At 34.4% G+C, this 25,942-nt stretch overlaps 1 protein-coding gene and 1 long non-coding RNA gene across 2 annotated transcripts; both read left to right on the top strand.

Annotated features, from left to right (window-relative positions):
* The first annotated feature begins 2,153 nt into the window (after positions 1-2,153).
* Positions 2,154-25,333, top strand: LOC149532787 (uncharacterized). Its single transcript, XR_016356750.1, has 3 exons — positions 2,154-2,487; positions 16,282-16,346; positions 25,088-25,333. It is a non-coding gene; the product is annotated as an uncharacterized LOC149532787 (long non-coding RNA).
* On the top strand, positions 2,486-5,966 carry LOC149532788 (uncharacterized). The gene has a single exon (XM_089803453.1). It carries the CDS (start codon positions 2,497-2,499, stop codon positions 5,836-5,838), a length of 3,342 nt encoding a protein of 1,113 aa, XP_089659579.1. The 5' UTR covers positions 2,486-2,496; the 3' UTR covers positions 5,839-5,966.
* Positions 25,334-25,942: the final 609 nt, after the last annotated feature.

Here is a 25,942-nt window from a genome sequence, read left to right as displayed (position 1 = left end):
TTTTTTAATTGGTAAGAGGCCGAAGCCAAGGTTAATTATTATTTGTCATGGTTAATTATTTTTTTATTATTAGTTAACCTTGAGTAGATTCAAACGCAAGACCCCCAAATTAAGAGGGTCACAATTTACCATTGTGTTGTAGGCTCTTGCCTATTTAACCAAGACAAAATTACAAACAATATTTAAACCAATTTTGTCAATTAACACTAAAAAATCTAGGGGAATTTTAATTCTTTACAAACAATTAAATATGATTGAAAAGTTTTCATGAAATTAATATAAAACATTTTCAAAAGCTACTTGACCTCTATAGATGGTTTTGAAACCACTAATCAAAGTTGAAAGAGATGGTTCTACATATTGTTTCAAGTTACAACTTAGTTCTAGAAGTCTTGCCATGAATTAATGAGGTTAAAACAACCCTATCAAGCTCCACCATGTGATAGTATAGAAACCTTGTCACACTTAGAGATAATTTTCGAAATCATGCAAGATTATCTTTACTTTTCATATCTTGAGCCACTACAATAGACAATAACACCTAATGCAAAGATGCTACATCATCCTTCTTGAATATCATGAAATAAACACCATCTTAGTGTATCAATTCAACTTTATAAAGGAAATGTTTTGGCTAAGTTCCATTGTAAGGAGCCATGTATTGGAATGAGAGGATGGGTTTCAAAAAGTTATTCGCTTTCCTTTAATCATTTACATGCCCAATAAAGACTGGAAATCAACTATACCCAAATTCTTTGGATGACACTTGTTATTAAAATGCATTAGTAAAATCTCAAGCCTCAAGGCTTGACAAGAAATTGTGCTACAAAGAGAGATAATGATGCGTTCAATAATTGACACAAACACCACAAGTACCATCAATGTAATGCACACTTATAAGCCAACAAGCATGTACTTAATGCATCAGAGGAAAAATGTTTATCAATAACATGAAAGGAGGGTCCAAACCCGATCGAACAATGATGCTCAAGAAATGAACAAAAATAGCTAATAAACATTCAATTATTGATATGTGTCAATCTCAACTGCAAAAAAAAAAAAAAAAAGAATAGATTTAACGTAACACTCAATCACTAACATAAAAAAGAGTGTCAAGTACAAGAATGATGCTTAAGATATAATCATGACATTAATAGACATTCAATCGTTAATATGTGTGAATTTTAACTATATACATAACACAAGAAAATAATAGATTCGAAGTAACAAATTCATTCCAAAATCAAAATATTAATATGTATCAATTTTTAAGTATATTTTAATTAATATTAATGACTAATAAATATTTAGTATTACATTCAAAAAGACTCATGAAGATGAATACCATGTTAGAGTGGGGTTACCATTGCACCAAAGGACCGATCTTTCAATGCCCGATACAACCACTCAACTTCTCATAATAGGAAGCAGTTAAGACCTTGTCACAAATCTTGAGGGGAGTGCTGAACAAATTTCTAACAATCTCCCCCTCAACGTTACTCGAGGGTTTGAGGATTTGAACCTATGACTTGTTAGAGTGGGGTTGTCGTTGCACCAAAAGATCGACCTTTCAATGTTCGATACAATCACTCAACTTACAGTACATAAAAGGTGGTTAAGTCCTTGTCACGAATCCCGAGGGGAGCATTGATCAAATTTCTAACATATGAATCAACCACAAAACATATATTGTATATTAATTACATAGTTTCATAATTTTATTGTTAGGTGAAAGAGATCCTTCCTATTAAAAATATTCAATTTAAGAACCTAATAATCCACTTGATCCACTCAAATCAATATAGATATTACTTAAAAAAAATTCAAACATAGATTTTCAATATGAAAATCTTATTAACTTACTATTACAACACAAACCCATTGAGTAGTCAACGACAATATTATCATTGTTATAACACACACACATATATTCTAAAGATGTATCAATTTTAATTTTTGTATTCTAAATATTAATTAAAAAAATTGACTTCTCAATTTAAATTACACATATATCATCCCAACAAGACTGCGAATAATGACAACGCTAGGATATTTATGAAAATATCTTTGCTAACAACTTTAGATGTACCTCCTCGGTCTATTTAGCAAACGAATAGCGGAATGCCACGTCTTTGAAGATTGAGTGCTGTGATTTCCTCTCCGATCATATTCAATCAATTGTAATAAGATTTTGGGGATAAGGTATGCATCTGAGGAGGAGAGTACTATCTTTTCAACCTGGATACAGACAACAGAGACAAATCACTAGATATGTTGACCGCGGGAAGAAGGAAACAAAATTCGGAATGCATTCCAGAAATGAGTTTGTTGAAGTAGGAGATGAGAGTGGGAACTAGTACTCTTATGTGGCAGAAATGAGGTCATGGAAAGAGCTTCCTCGTTATCAGTGAGTGGCGGCAATTGATTGGCATCATCAAAATCTCGGAACAGATTGCAGCCTATTAAAGCGTATCAGGTCACTCGAAGGTAAGAATTATGGAAATATGTATATTCGGAAAATGCAATGCAAGTCATTTAGAATACGTATGCGCTTGGCAATTTGGAAAGGGGAAAAGATTAGCACCTTTTTATGTATGTAATCTGATTGATCCATCTAGGCACAGTGCCGTTGTGTGTAATGTGGCGAGAATTAAGCATAGGAGCATTCAAACCGGATTTGGTTTAGTTTCTGAAAATCCTAGGATTATACCTATTTTTATAGAGCAAGAAAACTTGAGTCCAGACTATGTTATACGGTTCTTGAAATCATGTGCTGATCCCAACCAGGCATTGGATTTCTTCACAAATGCAGCCCGGAAACCCGAATTCCTGCACACCACAGAGGCCTACAATGTCATGCTAGAAGTGCTTGGGGCAGCCAACATGGTTAAATCCATGGCAAAAGTTCTTAATCAGATGCAAAGACTACGTTGTAAGCTTGATTCTGAGACTTTTAAGATAATTTTCAGTACCCTTAGGTTAAAAGCAGTCATCGAAATGGCCCCTGTAGCGCTAGAACATATGAAAAGGGCTGGATTTGTGCTTAATGATAGGTCATATAGTTATCTAATAGATCTTCTCTCAAAATCTGGTTTCCGACGAGAAGCAATGAGTGTTTATCGGAAGATGAGGTCAGAAGGACTTGTACCCAGCAAGAAATGTTATTCCGTCCTCATGAGTTCCTGTGGGAAAAGTGGGGAAGACACAGTAAAGTTATTGGAACTCCTCGAGGAAATGCAAAGGCTTGGATTGAAACCTAATTTGTACACCTTCACAATTTGTATAAAAATCCTTGGAAGAGCTGGGAAGGTGGATGAAGCATGTAGCTTGTTGAGACAAATGGAAGAGCAGGGCTGTAAACCAGATGTAGTGGCCTTCACTACACTGATGGACGCTCTTTGCAGGGCAGATAGGTTAGACCAGGCAAGAGAATTGCTGATGGAGATGAGGAGAAACGGTTGCAGGCCAGATTGCATGACATACAATACCCTCATTCATAAGTACGGGGATTCTGGGCATATCGGTGTTGTTTGTGAGCTTTGGGAAGAGATGGAGACCGAGGGGTGTAAGCCAGATGTTTTTGCCTTCACTACTCTTATCAATGCCCTCTGCTCTGGAGGAAAAGTTGATGATGCATTTGGAGTGTTGGATAAGATGATAAAGAAAGGTTGCTCCCCCAATTTGTACACATACAATTCCTTGATTGGAGGCCTCCTCAAGAGTAATAGATTGGAGGAAGCACAAAATCTTTTGCGGGTAATGCATATGAAAAGATTTGAGGTCACTTCATTTACCTACAACATTTTCCTTGATTACTATGTTAAGGAGGGTCAATTCAATGAAGCATATCAGCTTTTCCTGCAGATGAAGATAAATAACATCACACCTGATATTGTTTCTTACAATATTTGCATTGAGGGTCTTGGAAAAGCAGGGAGAGTTAGAGAAGCTAAGAATCTCTTTGCAGAAATCAGACAACTTGGATTTTCTCCTGATATCATTACATATAACATGATGATAAGATGTTATGGCAAAGCTGCAAAGATGGATGAAGCTATTCAGCTTTTCTCAGAGATGATGGATAATGGTTGTGGCCCAGATAAAACCACATTTAATAGTTTGATTGAATTTTTTTACAAGGCAGACAGAGCAAATGATGCATGGAAAATGTTTGCCAAAATGCAGCAGATGTGTTTCTCACCTACAGTTGTAACATACAACATTCTGGTGGATGGGCTTGGCAAAGATGGCAATGTCAAGGAAGCAATTGAGTTACTTGACGAGATGAAGGCAAACAAGTGCCCTCCAAATGTTGTCACTTACAATTCAATCCTGAACTGTCTCTGTAAAAATGGCAAGGTGGAGTTGGCTTGCAAAATGTTTCGAGGAATGGAAGAAAATGGATGCAAACCAGATGATTTTACATGCAACATACTTGTTGATGGTCTGGTTAAAGCAGATAGAATAGATGATGCTTGTTATCTTTTTAATCAGATGAAGAATATGCTTTCTCCAGGTCTAAGCAGTCTGGGTAGTCTCCTGCCTGGGCTTGCAAACACTGGGCGGATGGACTATGGTCTAGAATTGTATAAGGAATTATACCAAGTGAGAGGATTAGTTCCCGATGATGTTACCTGTGCAGCATTGATAGATGGCATGGGTAAAGCAGGCCGGATAGAGGAAGCAGTCTTGCTTTATGAAGAGATGCTGAATAAAGGCATAGGTCGAGATGTCTTTGTGATCTGCTCTCTTATTGATTCTCTCTGTAAAGTAGGGAGAGTATTTGACGCTCACAGATTGTTTGAGGAATCAATACATCAAGGTGTTGTTTTCGATTCTGTAATCTACAATGCACTTATTGACGGTCTTTCTAAAGCTGACCGTTGTCATATGGCTTGGAATGTCTTCAAGGAGATGAGGAAGTTGGGCCATACCCCAGATGCTTTTACCTATAATACCTTCTTTAATGTCCTTGGGAAGGCTGGTATGATGGATGAAGCCTTCCAGCTGCTTGATGAGATGGAGGCACGAGGATGCAAAATGGACATAATCACCTATAACACACTCATTTCAGGCCTTGTAAAGGCAAATAGAGTGGATGAGGCCATGGATTTATATAACGATATGATGCAAAGTGAATGTTGCCCATCTGTATGTACTTATAGTCCTCTTATTGGTGGGCTTGGCAAAGCGGGAAGATTTGATGAAGCTAGGGAACTTTTTGAAGATATGATCCAAGCCAGTTGTCTGCCAAACTGTGCTGTATATAATGCTCTTATGAATGCCTTCAGCAAGGTGGGCAATGTAGATGAAGCATGCCGATTTTTCAATAGAATGGTTGCTGAGGGTACAAAACCAAATATCCAATCTTACACTATTCTTATAAATGGCTTTTTTTTGGAGGGGAGAGCAGATGACGCCCTTCATTTTTTTGAGGAATTTAAAACATGTGGCTTGAACCCTGATATGATTGTATATAGTATCGTCATTGAGGGATTGGGAAAAGCTCAGAGGTGTGAGGAGGCCTTAATAGTTTTGGAGGAAATGAAAATCAACAATCTTGTTCCAACCCTCCATACATACAACTCCTTGATGCATAACCTTGGAAAGGTGGGTATGGTAGAACATGCAAACATATTGTATGAAGAACTTGTATCAAAGGGACTCAAACCAGATGTTCTGACCTACAATGCATTGATCGGAGGATTCAATAAAGCAGGCAAAATAGATTGTGCATATGGGGTCCTTCAAGACATGATTGCTAATGGCCATGAACCTACACCAAGGATATATGCTAACCTACCTAATCAGTCAACTCTGGGTTCTATGTACTTGTGAATTTTGTGACAGATTTTTTTCTCTCTCGGGGGGGGAACATAAGATCTATTTGTTGCTCCTTGCCTTGTAATTATATCTGATCAGATATCAGTATCATTTCTCAAAGGCTTAAGGTCGTTTTCACTTCATCTTGCCATTTTTTCTCTCCTGCTTATATTTTCTGTTTCTAAATTTGAAATTTGTCTCAGCCTAAGAGGGAACTCCAAGATTTTTTAAAATTCTATTACACTACTACAAATAGTTGTTGCCCCTGAAATACGCTGCTAAGAGGCTGGTCATCATTTTGTCAGATATTTTCATTTAGATTTCTAATCACTTTGATAAATACATACATGCATCCAACTTTATATAAGATCCTTTTTTCTATTAAAATAGATCAAAATGATGTTCAGCATGCTGACTGACTCTTTAAAGCAAAACCATTGAAAAGGTACCTGACCCTAAACTACTATCAGTGCGATCAGTATATTATAGCTTTTTACATTACAAAAAAAGTAATTGGAGAGAATCAAAAGGAAAGCACTATCAGCTCGGTCATCAAGAGTCCCATGACCCAATAATGTTGTTACTGCACTCAGCACGATCCATATCATATGCCCTAATGGCGGATCAACAGCTGGAGGGACCTTCACAGCAGCCTCCCAACTTGGAGCATCAGGAGTAACTCCTTCCTTACTCTTTGCCTTTTCCTTCTCCACATCAATACCTTTTTCTTGCACAAACTTGTTCAATATATCAAGTTCTTTCTGGTTCAGCATGTCTTTGTATGTATTGAAATAATGTGCCAATTGAATATCAGGGTTGTAGATGATTGGAGGTCCTTCTCGCACGAGGATCATAAACCTTCTTTTAGGGATTTCAAGCATTGCTGAAACCTGTGACATAATAATATGTCGTGAGTTTATTGCTAAATCCAGTAAGCCCTTTTTTCTTGCCTTGAAAAACCTCCTCATTTCTCTGCTTCCAAAGAAACCACGAGATCTCAGCTGAAAAAACAAACCAGAACTTATCCAATTTAGCATCAAAACAATCAACAAACCTGGCTAAGACCTCAATCCAAGAGAGACTGGGACGAGCATTCCAAACAATGGGAGATCCTAGAAACAGAGACCAAACCATTGAAGCAAACTTGCACTCAAAAAAATTGTTTTCAACTGCCCCAGGAAAATTGCAAAGAGCATACAACAGAGGAATAATGCCCATAGAGGACAGAACAGAACCAACAAGAATTTTTTTGAGCAATAATAACCTTCTAAAGCGAGATAGTTTTGGTTCAAGGGTTTGGTGTCAAATGAAGTCAAACATAAAATGTTATTTAGAACCCAGCCAGTTTAAGGCCCAACACTGGTTGATCCACTTAAGAATAGAAGAGTTTTCCTTCAACATCTCATAAATTAACTCAGTAGAAGCATCCAAAAACAAAATACCATCCTAATTGTTCAAGAACGAGTTACTGTTATAGATTTTACCCGGAAAGAAGCTGCCAACTACTTTAACTATCAAAGTGCATATATTCCCTTGAGATTGTGGGATTCCAAACTTATTCTCTAGTTCCTTCCACGTCCCTAGTCTGTTGTCAATCAGAACATCTCTGATAAGAGAGACACCCTTACTATTGCACTGCTTAGTAGAGCAACTTTGTGTCAAAGGAAGAGGTTTGTCATTCATATTGATCCCCCAACATAAAGATTTGTCAATAACTGAGAAGGTAGGAGGCCCTCCTACAACACCTTTGGAGCATTGCAATCTGCTCACCTCTGTCCATGCTTTCCACAGGGAGGCAAAAATATTCGACCCAAAAACTTAAATAGTAAACTCCCCTAAAACAATATCATAAAGTGAAAAGCCCCTCCATTGCTTACCTTTCTTGATGGACGATCTCAATGAAAACACAAAAATACTAAGAGGGGAAGGGGGTGAATCAGTATTTTAAATTTTATTAATGGATAGAATAGATTCACATGAAAAGATTTGAGACAATGACACACACAATTGATCACATGGAAACCCATTTGGGTAAAATTCATAGTTTACTAATCAGTTAATAATGGGCTTTAACCCAGTACAACAAAGGCTTCAACCTTGACAAATCAATCTCAGGCTCCAACCTTTCTAAGAGTAAAACTCTAACTGATTGCATGGCTTCAACTATTACAGATACAACTCGATGTCATTATAAGCAAAAGATTGTTTAGAAACATAGCTAATAGTAGTCATAGCATTGACTACCTTTCAAAGAACTCTATGACAAGAAGTACTTTAACTATATGCCTTTTAAAGCATGGAACTCTGTCACTGCTCTCAGAGAAGTTCCTTTAAACTATTCAGATTTGAGGATAGCTTCCAGCCTTCTCAGTTCATTACCCTGCCCATGTTTGTTTTCTTACAGCTACCAATAAAACTTTTCAATCTTCCAATATATGTATATCACTGATAGAGCTTTAGTGAAGAACCCTTATTTGAATTCTCACCTCCTTAAAACTTCAGAAAAAGTCTCATCCTATACCATTCAGCGTTTTTTCATCGAACTACCTCTATTCTCTATAACACTTGTTATGTATATACTTATGCACATCCCCTCAGAACAGATTCATCAAAAAATATTCCCATTTTATCAGTTACCGCCATCAGCTTGTTGAATACATTCTCTGACATTCTCTTTTTTGTCTTTTCAAGAATAGAGAATCATTATGACAGTTGCAGTCACTTGTGCATATGATTTTGTAGACGTAGTCCAGATAGAATAGAGAATATTTATGATACTGACAGCCACTTGTGCATATGATTTTGTAGACACAATTTAAATAGAATAGAGAATCTTTATGGCAGTCACAACCACTTGTGCATATGATTTTGCACACACAGTCCAAATACAATAGAGAATATTTATGAAACTGGCAACCACTTGTGCATATGGTTTTGTAGACACAATCCAAATAGAATAGATTACCCAACATTAACAGTAATCTGTAACTATAGATTATCAATGAAAAATATCAACAATCTCCCCATATTTTTCATTGATGGCAATCCATATTGAAACCAACTTCTGAATTGTAGAGCTCCCCCTGAATGATGGTACTCCCCCTTTAAGAACAATGATCAGAACACTAACTCAATTTGAAAAATTGGGATAAAAGATAATGCATTTAAGCACTCCCCCTGAATCCTTACTCCCTCTTTGACAGCAATGATTATTAAATCTGAAACAAACTGAACTGATTTTGTGAGAAAGATATTGCAATGAAGCGCTACCTTTGAACATATGCCTTCTAGCGAGAGAGAAGAACACCGAGTTTGCTCCTAAGATATTCAACGTGTTCCTGGGGTAGTGGTTTTGTGAAGATATTAGCCACCTATTCTTTGGAGCATACATATTCCAGCTTGACAACATAATTAGCAACATGTTCTTTCAAGTAATGATATTTAATTGGAATACACTTAGTACGAGAATGCATAACAGGATTTTTAGAAATATCAATCACACTGTTGTTATCACAATAAATGGAAATGGGGTGAACAAATTGGAGCCTGAAATCTAACAAAGTATTCTTCATCCAAATTACATGCTTGCAACAGGATATAGTTGCAATATATTCCGTTTCAGCTGTCGATAGAGAAGTGCAGGTTTGTTTCTTGCTAAACCAAGAAACACGACAACCACCAAGAAAAGAAGGTTGTTAGAGTAAAATAAGAATATGTAGGAAACCATAAACTATAGTTAACAGTCTTTTAGGTACTTAAAGATCCTCTTCACAGTTTTCATATGAGTTTGCTTAGGTGTGGTTTGAAACATGCAACATAACCAACAACTTACATGATATCAGGTCTAATAGTTGTAAAAATAACGAACTTCCTTCTATAGATCTGTAGTAAGTTTGATCAACACTAGAAGGCTCATCCTTTTAACTTACACCCAATTTCCATAGGATTGCTAACCGGATTACAATTTTCCATTCAAAACTTTTTTAGCGACCCTCTAACATATATAGATCAAAAATTAAAATACCTTCTGCTGATTAACAAATTTGCAGCCCAAGGAAATAAGACAACTCTCCCATCATTGACATTTCAAATTCTTTTTCCATACTATCAACAAATTCCTTTGTCATTTTGGAGCTGTTACTTCCAAAAATTAAATCATCAACATAAAGAACAATGATGAGAATGTTTTTATCTTCCTCCTTTACATACAAATTGTGTCCACATATCTCTTTTTGAAACCTTGCTGTTGTAGATGTTTACCCAGCCTGTCATACCAATCTCTTGGAGCTTGTCTAAGTCTATACAAGCTTTCTTCAGCATGTACACATAGTCCAAATTGTTAGTTAAAAGAAAACCCTTTAGGTTGTTCAACATATACTTCATTCAATTTACCATTTAAGAATGCTGATTTTTCATCCATTTTGTAGACTTTGAAACCTTTAGAAGTAGTGAAAGCAAGAAAGGTTCTAATAGCTTCTAATCTTGCTATGGGTGCAAAAGTTTCATCAAAATCCATGCCTTCAACTTGTGCATACCCTTTACATATTAGTCATGCTTCATTTCTTACTATCCATTCTCCATTTACCATGTTACAAAACACCCATTTTGTGCCAATGAAATTCAGGCTGTTCAACATACACTTCTTCATTCGATTCACCATTTAAGAATGCTGATTTTACGTCCATTATAAACTTTGAAAGCTTTAGAAGTAGCGGAAGCAAGAAAGGTTCTAATAGCTTCTAATCTTGCTATGGGTGCAAAAGTTTCATCAAATCCACACCTTCAACTTTTGCATACCCTTTACATATTAGATGTGTTTTATTTCTTATTACTTTCCCTTCTTCATTTACCATGTTACAACACACCCATTGTGTGTCAATGACATTCCTATCCTTGGGCCTAGGCACAAGCTCCCATGTGTTACTCTTTTGGATCTGCTCTAATTCCTCTTTCATAGCAGCAATCCAATGCTCATCCTTGGCTACCTCTTCACAAATCTAGGCTCAAATTGTTACATCCATGTTTTTGACCTAAATTTAAATGTTCATATAACTGTTGAGATGTCACGTGAAGTTAGTTGACACTTGAAATTTGTTATAATCATGTGAAATGGTAAGATGGTTAATCGTTATAATTTCATATGAAGATGACATGCTAATTAATCATTATGATGCTATTATATTGTTATCTTGAAATCTTAGAAAATTGGTTATCATCATGGGAAGTGGGATGATGGTTTATGAATAATAATTTGTTATGGTAAATTGTCATTATATTGAGGAATATAATATAATCGTGGAGAATTCCCTTGCAAGAGCACGTCGAAGGGGGGGAACATTGCCAGAAAGGAATTGGGCATGGAGGGGCACTGCCATCATTGAGCGATAGGTACAAGCCCTAAACCACCTGAGTTAAGGATAACGACTAGGCAGGCAAGAGTGTATGTTGGACGACCATGAGCTAACTTGTTAAATCACATATCATTTAATGGTAAAAGAGATTACTAAGCATGAATTGGAAGTTGAACAAGTTTGTACCTTTGTAATTGTGTTGTTGGTTGGAGCCTTCTAATGTATAATCATGTCTTATCATATCGACATCATGATACTACATATCTATACATGTACATACATGTATATGCGTACATACGTAAACCAACTTTATATATGTAAGGACGTATACGCATACTTGATATTTGTCATATACGAAAGAAATATATGGATGGGGTTTACACATGTACATGCATATGCATACATACATATATAGGTATCTATAGATACTTTGATGCTAAATACTAAGACAATATTATTTCTTTAACCTTGGTGGTGGTCGAATATTATTTCATGCATAGCAACCTTTCATATTCTATTTTATTTTTCCATCGGGCCTTATAATTTGAGTTGGCCATTTTAAATATTGGGGCCGATGACTTCTTGTTTACATTTGTAACTCTCACTGCCACCCTCTTCTTGTTATTAATGTGCATATAACTTTTCGTTATTATTCTTTCCGCTACCTAGGAAGCGGGTCTTTTCCTCTCGAAATTGTATGAGTTTACATTTGTTCTACAAGGCACAAACCCTCGGTAGCATGGATTACCATCTTTTCTTGCATCACTATTTCTCTGAACTATAGCCGTAGTTCTTACATCTGTTTGATACAAATTTTTCCTACATTCTAAGTTCATATAGACATTGAGTAGAGTCATTGGAAGTGATGCTTGTCGTGCACCTTGGTTTGATAGAACACGGTAGTGAATTGTATGAAACGACTCCAGGCGGAGCATAATCTAGATCATGGTTTGCTTATCATGTTTGAATTTTTATGTGGTCCTTGAAATATATGCATCTAAACTTGAAGCCTTTTCATAGCTCAGGTAGTATAGACAGTCACCCACTGGGTGAATATGTAAGTGAATAAGACTTTTATTTCTTGAAGTTGTGATAGTGAATCAGATTTCCAAATTCGATGGCAAACCTTGGTTCAAATCCGATTGATGTCCACAGGAGGGTAAATCCATTAGTTTGAGTAATGAATTACAAATGTTTGTTGATGATTCCCACTTAGAAAATTAATCACATAATGATACATGTTTTTGTTTAGTCAAATCTGTGAAATATCCTCAGAATAAGGACCTCTATTCTTTAGTCCGTGAGTTAAGGACAACAAGTAAAATAAGATGCAAGTATAATTTGCTTCATAATACTGTGATAAGTCCGGATAGGACATAAGATTTGATAGTGATTATAATACAGAAAGAACACTTAAGCATGCACCTAGAAATTCATCCAGGAGGGCCATATTGGCTGAGATGAAGGGTGAGATGAAAATCATTGTACCATAGAATTATTTCCTGCATGAAAAGAAATGAACCATTATTAATAATAATTGTAAGCTCAAAGAAAAGAGATATTAATCATCAAGAGTCGGCTCATCGTAGTCCAATATTCAAATCCTTATGCTTAGTCGAGCGGTGGGAATGATACTCTAGTACTAGGATGCTCAATTGCTGGTTAAGTTGTTCCATGTCTACTTCTGGGTAGGGAGGGTCTTTCTCGTTAGAGATTGCGTGGGGATAAGTTATGGTCCGAGGTTGAGTGGTTAAGCCACTGACAATGTTTCCCTCTCCATAAGATATCAAGACATGCATCCAATAAAAGATAAGTTGAGCATTCAAACATTTGTCGGTAATAGGTATTTTTACTTTTATGATATTTATACAAATAGAATTTATAATGGATTAATTTATATTGTTGAATTTAGTTATCTCCTTTGATGTAAACAACCTTACTTATCAATGTAATTGGTAATCATTAGATTGGTTGACCTTTCAACTGAATATGGGATATATCTATAGGATTGATATTTCAGTCTTTCATTTATAAGAATAATGATTATGAGCAAATCGTCTAATCTTATGTTATTGCCACAATTAACAGTAGGAAGAAAGGAATGATACAGTGGTATGTGATGTTCTAATTGATACAGTGGTATCTGATGCCCTAAATGATACAATGGTATTTGACACCCCAAGTGATCCAATGGTAATTGATGCCCTAATTGATACAGTTGTATGTGATGCCCTAATTGATATAGTGGTATTTGATAGTAATCGTCATTTGATATTGATATAAGTGGTATTTAATGGTTGTAACATACGGTTTTTCCTTAACAAGTTTTAGTCTTAAACTAAACTAATTTCTAACTCTATTCACATGACTAAGAGTTCCAACAACTGTTTAAACTAAAATGAATCTATTTACATTACTGAATACAAAATGAGATGTTAACAATTAACTTCTTAATCAGCTGAAAGTAAATATCAGATGTAATCATTTAACTACTTCTAGTTTTTCAATCGAAATTAAATAGCAGATATTCTTGAAAAGAAATAAGAGATATCTATCAATACAAATTGAGACATTTGAGATCATTCAACTTCTTTAACGTAATAGCTATTTGTAAAGTAAATGACTTTAATCTTGAAATGAAATAACTAAACATTTAGAGGCTTAAAGAACATACATAATATTTTGTGAAACTTCATTTATTGGTTGTCCAAGCCCTGGCTTTGGTGAGAGGAGAAGCATTGACATAGGCTTAACCTCCCAACCATGGACCATTACTTATCCCCACTTATTCTAATTTAATCGAACAACCCTCCTTACCCTACCCTGAGGTCGGGCTTGGGATGTTCATAAGTCCAGCCATCAAAGTATCCAGGTGGGTTGAAGTCCCAGCAGTCATTCGACAAAATAACTGAAGCGTCTGGACAATCAACAAAGATCACTTGTTTAGCAAATCTGCCTAATTCCACCCTAGCCAAAGATTTCAAAATATGGGTTGACAAACCCGATCTCCACCACTGGGCTTGACAACTTTCTTCATGAGTGGAACATGCATGAGCTAATGCTATTATTTATCATGTTATTATCTTATTATGATGACATTCTTGTTTTGTAGATTCTCTACACCTTCTCACCTATTTCAGGCCAACAAGCCGGTGATTCCTAGGTGCTATCAAATTAAATTCACAGTGATACATCACACCTTCTTCACCTTATTCTGGCATTTTTTCCTGGTGAATTCCTTGGTGTTTTGGTTTCTATATCTCACTCTCAGTTATTTTTATTTATATCAGGATACAATTGATTCTATCAGGGATGATAACTTCCATGCCATTGACCTTAAATGACTCAAAGAAATTCTACATATTTAGATATATAGGTAGTTAAAAGAAATGTTAGACTTAAGTATAAATTAGTGCAGTATTATCATAAATGGCAATCAACAGACTTTTCAAGGAAGACAACATACTTAATAAGAAATACGACAGGCTTTACAAGAAGATGACATACTTTATACATTAATCTTTGTCTTAATATCACTAAGGAAACGAAAAAATTTGCAAAGGATAATCAACAGGCTTATGCATTAAACAATATCATTTTATCACATGCTGAAAGGTTACGGCCAGAACCGATGGCATAAGAAACAATTTCGATTTCCAAATAAATAGGTCAGAAGTCTTACATGACTCTACCATGAAATGACTGAGGAAAATCTTGTGCTTGAAGAAATCTGCTAGTCCAGCTCTGTGACCCGTGGTAAGATGGAATGGATTCAATTGGGACAGAATGAATATCTAGCAAGGGTTCGTACGCTAGAGGTAATCAGAATGCCATAGACGACTTAAGAATTTCTATAATATAGAAGGAGCTTGTCTCTATAGCTTCCTACAGTTACAAGATTCAATTTGAATGCCCTCAAATCGACTTAAGAGAAAAGAAGAAAGAAAGGAGGGAAAAATAAGAAAGAAAGAAGATGAAAGATTTTTAAAATTAATATTATTTTATTATTGTTTTATTTTCTCAACTATGCTTATGTGTACGTAATGATAGGGTGGCATCATTGGATTATTAATTTATAATGTAATGGTGTCATCTTATTATCATTTACATATTATCATAGTTGAGAATGTAAAATAATAATTAAATAATATTAATATTTGATAATTCCTTAAAGATAAGAATTTATGTTTTTTTTTTATTATTTATTATAATGCTCCACTTATAGCTCATGCGATTCCACTATGAATTATGTTGCCAAGTCCTAGTAACCTTGCCAAGATGGTTTTAGGTCAAACCTGTCGATTCTGATGACTGAGTTATTTGACCATCCCCTTCCGATGACCCCGTTTCGCAATGCTTCCCCTCTCTCTTTAGTCTTCATCCTGTAATCATTCAAAACAACATTCTCGCCAAGACATCAATTCAAGATTTATAAATTGCTAATTCAAAATCATCAAGTGACCGTTAGGGATTTGATTTCATCAATGTCAGAATAACTAACTTTACACGCTCATCATATATGTACAATGACTATAATTAACTGACTCAATTTCACATGATCATGAATAGATTGATACAACGGTTATAATTAACTCACTTTCATATGATAATTAAATTGATACAACGGCTATAATTAACTAACTCAATTTCACATGATCATGAAGGAATAAACAACGGCTATAATTAACTAACTTATTTTCACATATTATAACAATGGCTATAATCAGTTTTAAAATTTAGGGCAAAATTTGGGATGTAACAATGGTAATCGTCATTTGATATTGATATAAGTGGTATTTAATGGTAATCATTATTTGATTTTGATATAGTGGTATTGGATGATAATCGTCATTTGATTCTAAGTGGTATTTATGGACTAATGTGGGTGTTTGCAGAAGCATCCCTAGATTGATTTTGGTTTCAAATACCATAGTATGTAAATTTAAATTTCCACAGTAAATTCATTGATGGTGTTTCCAATTCTTAGTTATGAACTTTTGTTTAATTGTTTGTAACCATTAATCTCATTCACATGAACGTAATTGATATAATTGTCTTCCTATGAAAAAAAGTAATAACTATATTTCTTTGATATGTTAATTGTTAGTTAACACCTGGGAAAAGTGGTTGTTACACAAATAAGGAGATTAATGAAACATCATCATCGTCAAGGTAATTGACATTCTTCCTAGAAGTTCCTGTTCTATTTCCAGCAAGCACTTGATCTACAGGATGATTCTTTTGCACAAATTTAGAGAGTTTCAAAAGAGGATGTACCAATTTCACCTGTGGATCAAATTTGGAAGGCACATGTGTAGTTTAAACTTCATTATGGAAGAGACTCCATTATCACTGTGTGACTGTGACTTCTCTTTTGTATTTTCTTCATCTTTGTTTACTGATCCAGCTTGAGTAGATGGAGGAGAAGAAGGTACAACAGTGTTGGTTTCTACCTTTTTCTCATTGTTTTTGTTGTACACATTCTCACAAGTTTAATTAGTAACCTCAAGAACTTTAACATTTGCACTCTCAACAATTTTATGTAGCCTTTTGTTGTAACATTTAAATGCCTTACTTTTAAAATAGTAGCCAAGAATATACCTTCATCCGCTCTTGAGTCAAACTTGCTCAAATTATCTCCATCTCTCCTAATATAACATGAGCTACTAACAAAATTATCTCCATCTCTCCTAATATAACATGGGCTACCAAAAATCTTAAAGTATTTAACAATGACTAGTTTTCCTTTCTAAAACTCATATGGTGTCTTATTGTACTTGGCTCTCAACAAGGTTTTGTTTTGAATGTACACAACTGTATTGACAGCTTCTCTTCAAAAAGTATCACTTAATTTTCTTTCATTAAATAAGCAATGAGCCATTTTTTGGATTGTTCTATTTTTTCTTTCCACAAGACCATTTTGTTGTGTTGTTTTAGGAATTGAAACTTATCTCTTAATCCCATATTATTCACAAAAGCTCACAAACTCATTAGAAGTAATTCACCAAAATTATCAGAATGTAAACACTTAATCTTTAAATCCACTTTATTTTCAACTAAAGCTTTAAATCAATGTTACAGGACTCTGTAAGTCCCAAGGCGAGGCCTCTTGCCTCAGACTTGGCCAAGTCCTGGACGAGTTTCCATGGACTCGCTAAGTCCACTGGACTAGCCAAACTCGGCTAGTCCCACTAGTCAGACATAAAAAAATATTTTTTCTCAACTTAGGGGTAGTAGGATTTATACAAATATAACATTAAACTTCTTATACTTTAAGTTTTATTTGTATAAATATTGGTAGGATGTTTGAGATAAGTTTCAACTTCATAGGAGTTAAAATGTGGATTCTAGATGTTGGGGGTTTTCAAAAAATTTCAGGCTTAGCCAAATTTCAAGATTTAGCATGCCTTCAACATTGTTATCTCCCACAACTTGTCTTGGCTATTTGAGGTCAAATTGAAGCTGTAACAAGGATTTTCTAATGATTCTAACTCATTTTCTCACAAATCACTTGGTTGCAATTATATATTCCCAAGTCCTGTTAGACTTGACTCAACCACTTGCTAACACCCAAGGCAAGCATTACTTTCTAGTAGGCCAAAATTGCTCAAACTCACTCTCGAACTATTTTGCTATAATGTATTTAGTTCTAGTTTATAGAAACTATTTGCTATGATGTATATATTTCCAGTTTTATAGAAACCAATTGTAATGATGGGTTTACTTCTAGTTTTATAGAAACTATTTACTATTTTTTTCCTGCCATCAGCATTCCGCATGAGAATGCGAATTCTTACCCACTTTGCATTTATATGTATCTGAACTATGTTTGTTTCTTTTGTGTTCTCATTAATTAACTTATTGAATGCATCTTCTCATTGAATTTTACAAAAAAAATATTTTAAATTAAATTAAAGTTGTTTTTTAGGTTCTAGAGTTTTTCCCCAAGTGTTTTTAAAAGTTGGTCGATTTTTTTTCGGAGTCTTCCATGACCTATCTTAAGTGTACTCGTAGGAGGACATAGGCTACTACAAGCCTTTATTTTGATATATGTTTTGAACTTTTGATTCTATGGATTTCATATTCCATGAATATTGTAGACATTTGACAGTGACACTCTATTTCTATTAGTTATTTAGTTTAACTTTAAGTAATTTCTTTCAAAAATTTGCATTTATACTTATTTGATTTATGAAAAGTTGTGTATGTGTGCAAAGTAGCTTCTATTTATCTCAATTATTGTGTATTTCATGTTAATTGGCTAAATGATGCACGCTATACCTTAAAAAACTTAACATCCTTAAAAATCTTTGAATATCTTTGACCTTTTAATTTGTCGAGTCTGACCACTGAGTTCGAGCCCAGCTTGGGCTTGCTGAGTTTGAGGCTTGTTGTAACAAACAAATTTTCTTAACTAAAAAGATAGAGCTATATCCTAAATTAAACAGGTGTGCCAACAATACTTCAAGCCAAATTACCAAATTGAACATCTATAATTCCATTTCATGTGACTTTTTACTGATTTACAACCAACGAAATCCTATTGAAATAATTGATTTCTATCTTATTTACAAAAAGAACTTAAATCATTACCATTAATTCTATGATATTCAATAATTACAAGAGCAAGTAAATGCATAGTAAAGAATGGTAGAAGAACATACAAAATCTAATTGGAGAGCCTTGAAATAGTTGTACAAGCCTCGGCTTTTGGATAAGAGGAGAAGCATTAGCTTAGGCTTAACCTCCCAACTACGGACCATATCAATCCCCACACAATCTTTTGATAAGAAAGACCCTCCCTACCTTAGGGCTAGGCTTGGGGCACTATTAGTCCAGCCATCTGAGCAATTCCGATGTTTGGAATGTTTGCTTAGTAATAGATGGGCATGTCTGACTAACTGGCGCCATCGACATCATGTGATATATAGAAGGCAAGCATGCTTTTAACGACCTTGGCCAAGGATTTAGATGGGTTTCTAATACCTGATCACCACCGCTCAACTTGACAACAGGGTAAGTAGATTGGACATGCATGAGCTTATTGATTAGTGTACAAAAATAAAGTTATCATATCAAATTTTGATTCCTGTTCTTTGTTTTTTTGTAGAACTTCTTTTCCACCTCTTCACCCTCTCTCGTGGCCAACCAGCCGAGGTGAGTCTTGGGTGTTCGTTCATAGAGGATATTAACTCATTTGCTGAAACTCAGCTGATAGAAGATCATATTTTAGAGCTGGCATGACGCCATACTTGAGACTCAAGGACTTCTTAAAATAATTAGAGAATTGTGATTCAAAAATAAACGACAGGCTGATTTGAAAAAATGGAATCATAACATAACAAATGCATTTGGTTCCAGATTCTACATGATTAGATAGCTGGGTAAACTTGGTCGAATGAACTACTTGGTAGTCTTAAACTACTTCACAGTCAAGCATTGAACATTGGAAATTCTGAAAATTCCCCTTGCATCTAAAATTTGGATGCAATAAATATACCAAATAAGGAATAGAAGCTATTCACATAACCTGATCAATGATGGAACTGAACTTGGTTATTCCGATTGGCCGGCTCTCAAATTTGGGTTTGCCAACGTGGTCTATAGAATGTTGAGTCCTTTTTACGAGCAAAACAGCAAACTCAGACTCTCTCCCAATAATGGTCGTATGAAGAGAAGAGAAAAGAATGAGAAGGAAGAATGGGTAAAAAAAAACAATATCAAACACAGTTGCAAGACACATTATCGAGCTTAAAAATGTAAACAATATGGAAGGCTTCTATTGAAGCCACGGCTCTTGATGGTAGTTACAAGAAAGATTATGGGGTTCTTGGTTCACTAATTCAAAAGAAGGAAATTGCCAAGTGTACTCATCGTCTCTAATAGAGACTTATAATTATAAAAAAATGAATTTGAAGGACTTCTTATTAAAAGAATAATTTATAATTTTATACATATATATACTTGCACATATATATATATTATTTTCGAATGGTGTTATCATATTATTATTGTGTTCAAGGTAAAACCTATTAGGATACATATCTCTATATACGTGCATAATTGGGAGATTATTTATTTTCACATCCTCTCAATGTGTATATATATATGTATGTATGTATGTATACGTATGTTAATAGAGATGAGGTTGAATAATTTAATACTATGGTGGCACCATACTTTTTATACTTATGTGCATATATACATACATACATACATACATACATACATATGATGAGAGTACCAACATAAACTATTTAAAGGTATAAATTTTGAATATGTTTAAATATTTAATGGTTTTATTGGTTGTCTAAGTAGCTCATGCGTATCCAATGTATGTACCCTATTATGTAGTCGCTAGGTTCTTACCAAGGTAGGTAGAGGTTATACCTGTCGATCGGATAAATGAACTAAGGTAGTGCCCCATTCCGTAGATCCTGTTAAGCAATGCTTCCCCCTTTCGTCTACTTCTGCAACCACCCATGCAACATTTCCCACAATAATAAGAAGTACTCCATGATAAATCCATATCAACATATAACACAGATAGTGGTAAAGAAATTAGTTAACTACCATCATTCAGAAGAACAAGCAATTGCTAACTACCATTATCAACAATAACGGCTAACTATCATCATCAACATGTGACAAGTAATGGCTAACTACCATCACCATTAAGCAATTATACATAGTAATTGTTAACAATCAAGTTCATATGAAAAATAAAAATGGTTAAATATAACCACCCTTTTCACATGAACGAGGAATCAATAGTTTTAACTAATCATCACAATGGCTATAATTTATTTTTAAATAGGTCAAAATTTTGGGATGTAACACTTGTAACTATGCTTTAAACACTTTAAGCTTATCTAAAGCTTCTGATTTTTCTTTGAGAAATGCAACACAAGTAATAAGTGAAAAATCATCTATCAACAACATGAAATACCTCTCACCTTGTAGACTTGTTGTTCTACTTGGCCCACAAATATCCATATGGATAAGCTTTAGTGACTTGTAGTTGGAATGTTCCTTTGGTTTGAAGGATGCTCATGTTTGCTTCCTTGCTTGACAATTTTTGCAAATGATATTTATTGGTATCTCTATCATAGGCTTATCTCTAACCTCTTCCTTATTGCTGATTTTAATCAGTTTGTCAAAATTTACATGCCCAAGTATTTTATGCCAAAGCCATACATCTTCAGCTCAGCTCTTAAAGAACAAGTTTCATCATTATTACCATCATGAATATAAAGATTATTCACTGCTCTAGTAGCATTTGCAACAAAATCTTCTCCTTTCCTTATGATACACGAACTAAAACTGAAAACTAGATCATATCCTTGGTCACAAAGCTGACTCACTCTTAGCAAATTGTGTTTTAGACTTTTGACATAAAGCACATACTCAACTTTAGTTTCACCATTTTTTAATACAAGAGTTCCTATAACAGCAAATTCAACAGATGAACTACCTCCAAATCTAACCTTTTCATCTTTGATTTTCTTGATAGCATGAAACTTATTCAAATCATCAGTCATATGTCTGTAACATCCACTACCTATATACCATATATCTTTTTCATTTCTAGCAAACAGAGCAGTTTGAACAACCAAAGCCTTAAGATATACCTCCTGATTCTTCTTTCTCCAAAATTTGGTAATCTTTGGTTTTTCTCTGGCTTCAGCATTGTTAGATAACCTTGCACTATTATTCTTGCAAAATTTTGCAGCACGACTAAAGTTGTTGCAGCTATAACAAATGATATTGCATCTAAGTTGCATGGCTACACGTACCCACACCCTTGGGATGTGTACCCACATACCTAAGTACCAGGTACACGTACCCTAGGTACCGGGTACTTGGTGGAGAACATCATAGCTAAGGACCTTGATTAACATTTCTGATTTTTGTTTGTGTATCATTTTGTTGTTTATTTAAGCTTAATTCAATACCTAATCAGTTTGAAACTTTGATATAGTATTAATTAACATAAAACTTTATCACTGTTTAAGTCAGAAGTTCATCATTTGCAACATGTTATTGTTATATAATTTATGATCTTGTTCATGTTTTAGTCTGCCTTCTTTGTTATGCATCCAAACATTTATCATATATTATTACAAACATATTACAAATCTGAAAGTGAAAACAATACATTAGATCTGCAAACTTTATCACTGTTCTTATTTTGAAAAGATATTGTCATGACTCAATTTTTCAGATTTCCACAAACATTAAAATTATACTTAATGCTTGACATACCCAAGTACCCGCATCCCCTATTTTGAAAAATGGCCCTACCTATACCCATACTAAGTACCCAAGCACCCCCGTCCCCATGCAACCTTGTATTGTATTTACCAAAAGATCTATAGGAATTTCTGTTAAAGAAATATGGCTTTCTCCTCGTAAAAAATCTGCAATTTGTGGCTGTGTCCAAAATAATTACATGAGAAGCAATAACCATAGAAGAAAGATTTATTCAAATGGTCTTATTTGATGATAATAGGCTTCCCACCATTTGAAATTTGTTGTTCCTTTGGTTGAGACATGGAGCATTGACCAACTTCAAGTCCAATGCCTCTATTGTCAGTTGAAGATTTTTGTGAAGAAAGAAGATTGTTCGAAGGCATGCTGCTGTTGTTATTTGTGACCTCTTCACATAACAATGTTGTAGATTTCCCAATGTTCCTTAGAGAAACAACTTCAGCCTCTAACCTGGAAATATTTCCTTATTTTGTTTTAATCTGATTTTCAAGATCCTCTTGAATCTTTGTTACATCCCAATTTTCGGCCCAATTTAAAATGTTCATATAGCCGTTGAGATTCACATGAATTCAGTTGACAGTTAAATTTGTTATAATTCTGTGAAATGGTAATATGGTTAGTCATTGTAATTTCATATGAAGATAACATGCTAGTTAATTATTTATCATCAATTTATAGAATTGAAAAAACAGTTAGCCGTTGTGATTATTTATGATTAATAACTTGTTATGGTAATATGATTTAGCTGTGGAGAATTTCCTTGTAGGAATCATGTCGAAGGGGTGGAAGTATTATCAGAAAAAAATTGGGCACAAGAGCATCACCATCACTAGGTAAATGAGTATGAATCGTGAATCACCATGGCTGAGGACCTAGCGACTTGAACATCAGGATACAATCGATGGAACCGCATGAGCTATTAAATAAACAATTTAAAACATTAATTAACTTAATTAAAATATAATGCGTATCTCAAAGGTTTTGAATGATTTTTCACCATATTATTTTAATATATGTTCACCGACAACAATATATACCTATGTACGTACACAAATATAAATCTAAAGTGACACCATAATATTATTTTCTTTATAATATAATGATGCCACCTCACCAATATATCTACGTGTATGTAGATAGATATAAACCATAATATTTTTCGAATTATAACGTTCAAATCTTCTTCCATTCTTTTTATTCTTTTTCTTGTTTGAAACTGATTGAACACTTGGCACATTTATTTGGCATCCAAGAGCCAATACATTTCCTTTATGTTATGGCTTCTTGGAAGCCAAGGAGTCACATTACTCATTATATATTTTGAAGTCAAAGGAGACGGAAGGCAACATTTTATTCTCATTTTTTTACAACACACAACTACCTTGTTCTTGCATACGACTTCTATGATCATTACCACCTTCCACATTACTGACTACCTTTTTCTTAGTGCCAACATCCCTGCCGTTATCAATTCATACCATTACATTATTCCTTCCCACGATTTCTTGCTCATATAGTTATTCTGTCAGAAATCGCGAGCAACCTTATACAAGGATTGCATTAGAGATCTTGCAAGCAAAGGTGAGGCAGGTAGCTGAGCATCTAACAAGACTTCATTTCCAAATTAATCCAGGTAATGTGGAATATCCAAATCCAACATTGCAAATATGATTTTTCTTGATCAAATGTTACAACAAAACCAAATTACATAGCAGTAAGCTACAACTTTTATCATGATGATATCTTGTTTAATATTATAGGATTGATCCTCTCAAAATTTGATTTGTTTATGGCAAGTAAAAGCCAAGTAACCATGTTATGAATTCATGTATCATTATGCCATTGGAAATTATAGTTAGACAATATTTTCTGCAAAATCTTTAAGAACATCTTTCTCAAATCACAGATTGTGATAAGCTAGAATATATATATATATATATACTAATCATGAATCATTTGAGAATCAATGGACAAAGTCGATTGCTTTGAGATTCGCGCATCTAGGACTCATTGGCTGTATAGCCATGGAAAAGGGTGAAGAGGTGAGAGAGAGGAATCTACAATAACATGAAACATAATCAGATGTGACATAAAAATGTATATCTTTTTAAAAAGAATTGTTTAATAGCTCATGCGTGATCATGTTTATTGTTTTCTCTTGTTGTCAAGTTAAGTGGTGTGATTAGATACTAGGATGCTTAGTGGCTAACAAGGTGTTCCATGCCTATTTTGGGTAGGGAGGGCCTTTCTCGTTAGAGATTATGTGGGGATAAGTTATGGTCCGAGGTTGGGTGGTTAAGCTCCTGGCAATGTTTTCCCTCTCCACAAGATGTCAGACATGCACCAGATAAAGATAAGCCATGCATTCAAACATTTGTTGAAAACGAGTATTTTTACTTTTATGATGTATATTCAAGTAGAAGGTAAGATTAAATTGAGTTGTATCATGTTACAGTTATTTCTTTAAATGAAAGCAACTCTTATCGTCAATATAATTGGCAACCAGTTGGATCGATTGATCTTCTAACTGAACGTGGAATATTTTTATTTGTGAGAGATAGATTTATTTGATGGATTGTTATTTTAGTCTTTCATTTATAATGATTATGAGCATATCTTCTAATCTTATGTTATTGCCACAGTTAAGCAATCGAAAGAAAATGATTGATATAGTGGTATTGACGCCCCAAATGATACAGTGGTATTTGATGACCTAAATGATACAGTAGTATGTGAATCCCTAAATGATATAGTGGAATTTGATGCTCTAAATGATCCAATGGTAATTGATGCCCTAATTGATACAGTGGTATGCGATGCCCTAAATGATATAGTGGTATTTGATGGTAATCGTCATTTGATTTTGATATAGTGGTATTTGATGGTAATTGTCTATTGATCCTAAGTGATATTTGTGGACTAATTTGGGTGATTGCAGAAGCATCCCTACATTGAATTTTGGTTCAAATTTCATGGTATGTAGATTTTAATTTCCATAGTAAATTCATTGATAGCGTTTTCAATTTTTAGTTATGAAATTTTGTTTAATTGATTTTAATCGTTTATCTCATTCATATGAACATAACTGATTTAACTGTCTTCCTATGGAAATGAAGTAATAACTGTATTTCTTTGATATATTAGTTGTTAGTTAACACCCAGGAAAAAGTGGATGTTACAATCTTCTTAGCTTCTTCATTCAGAATTTTTGAATCGGCAAGATGATTTTTCAGCCTCACAAAGAGCCATAGTGATCTTTAGTTTCTCTAGACTTTTGCAAAGTTTACTTACAGATTTCCTTTTCACTGCTAAATTATGTATATTCCTTGCAAGTACAGTCAATGCTAATGAAGTATACAAGTGTTGCACATTATATATAAAACTCAATGCAAATGATGATAAATATTTATTCAAGATCGGCATCTGTATTGCCTTCGATCTGCACACATTAATCAATTTCTATGTTGCAATATCGGGCGGCATATACTATATATATG

Source organism: Cupressus sempervirens, chromosome 10 (genome assembly GCF_028749045.1).
Source record: "Cupressus sempervirens isolate cs-2001-9-10 chromosome 10, ASM2874904v1, whole genome shotgun sequence".
Taxonomy (NCBI): domain Eukaryota; kingdom Viridiplantae; phylum Streptophyta; class Pinopsida; order Cupressales; family Cupressaceae; genus Cupressus; species Cupressus sempervirens.
This window is presented reverse-complemented; position numbering and strand designations above follow the sequence as displayed.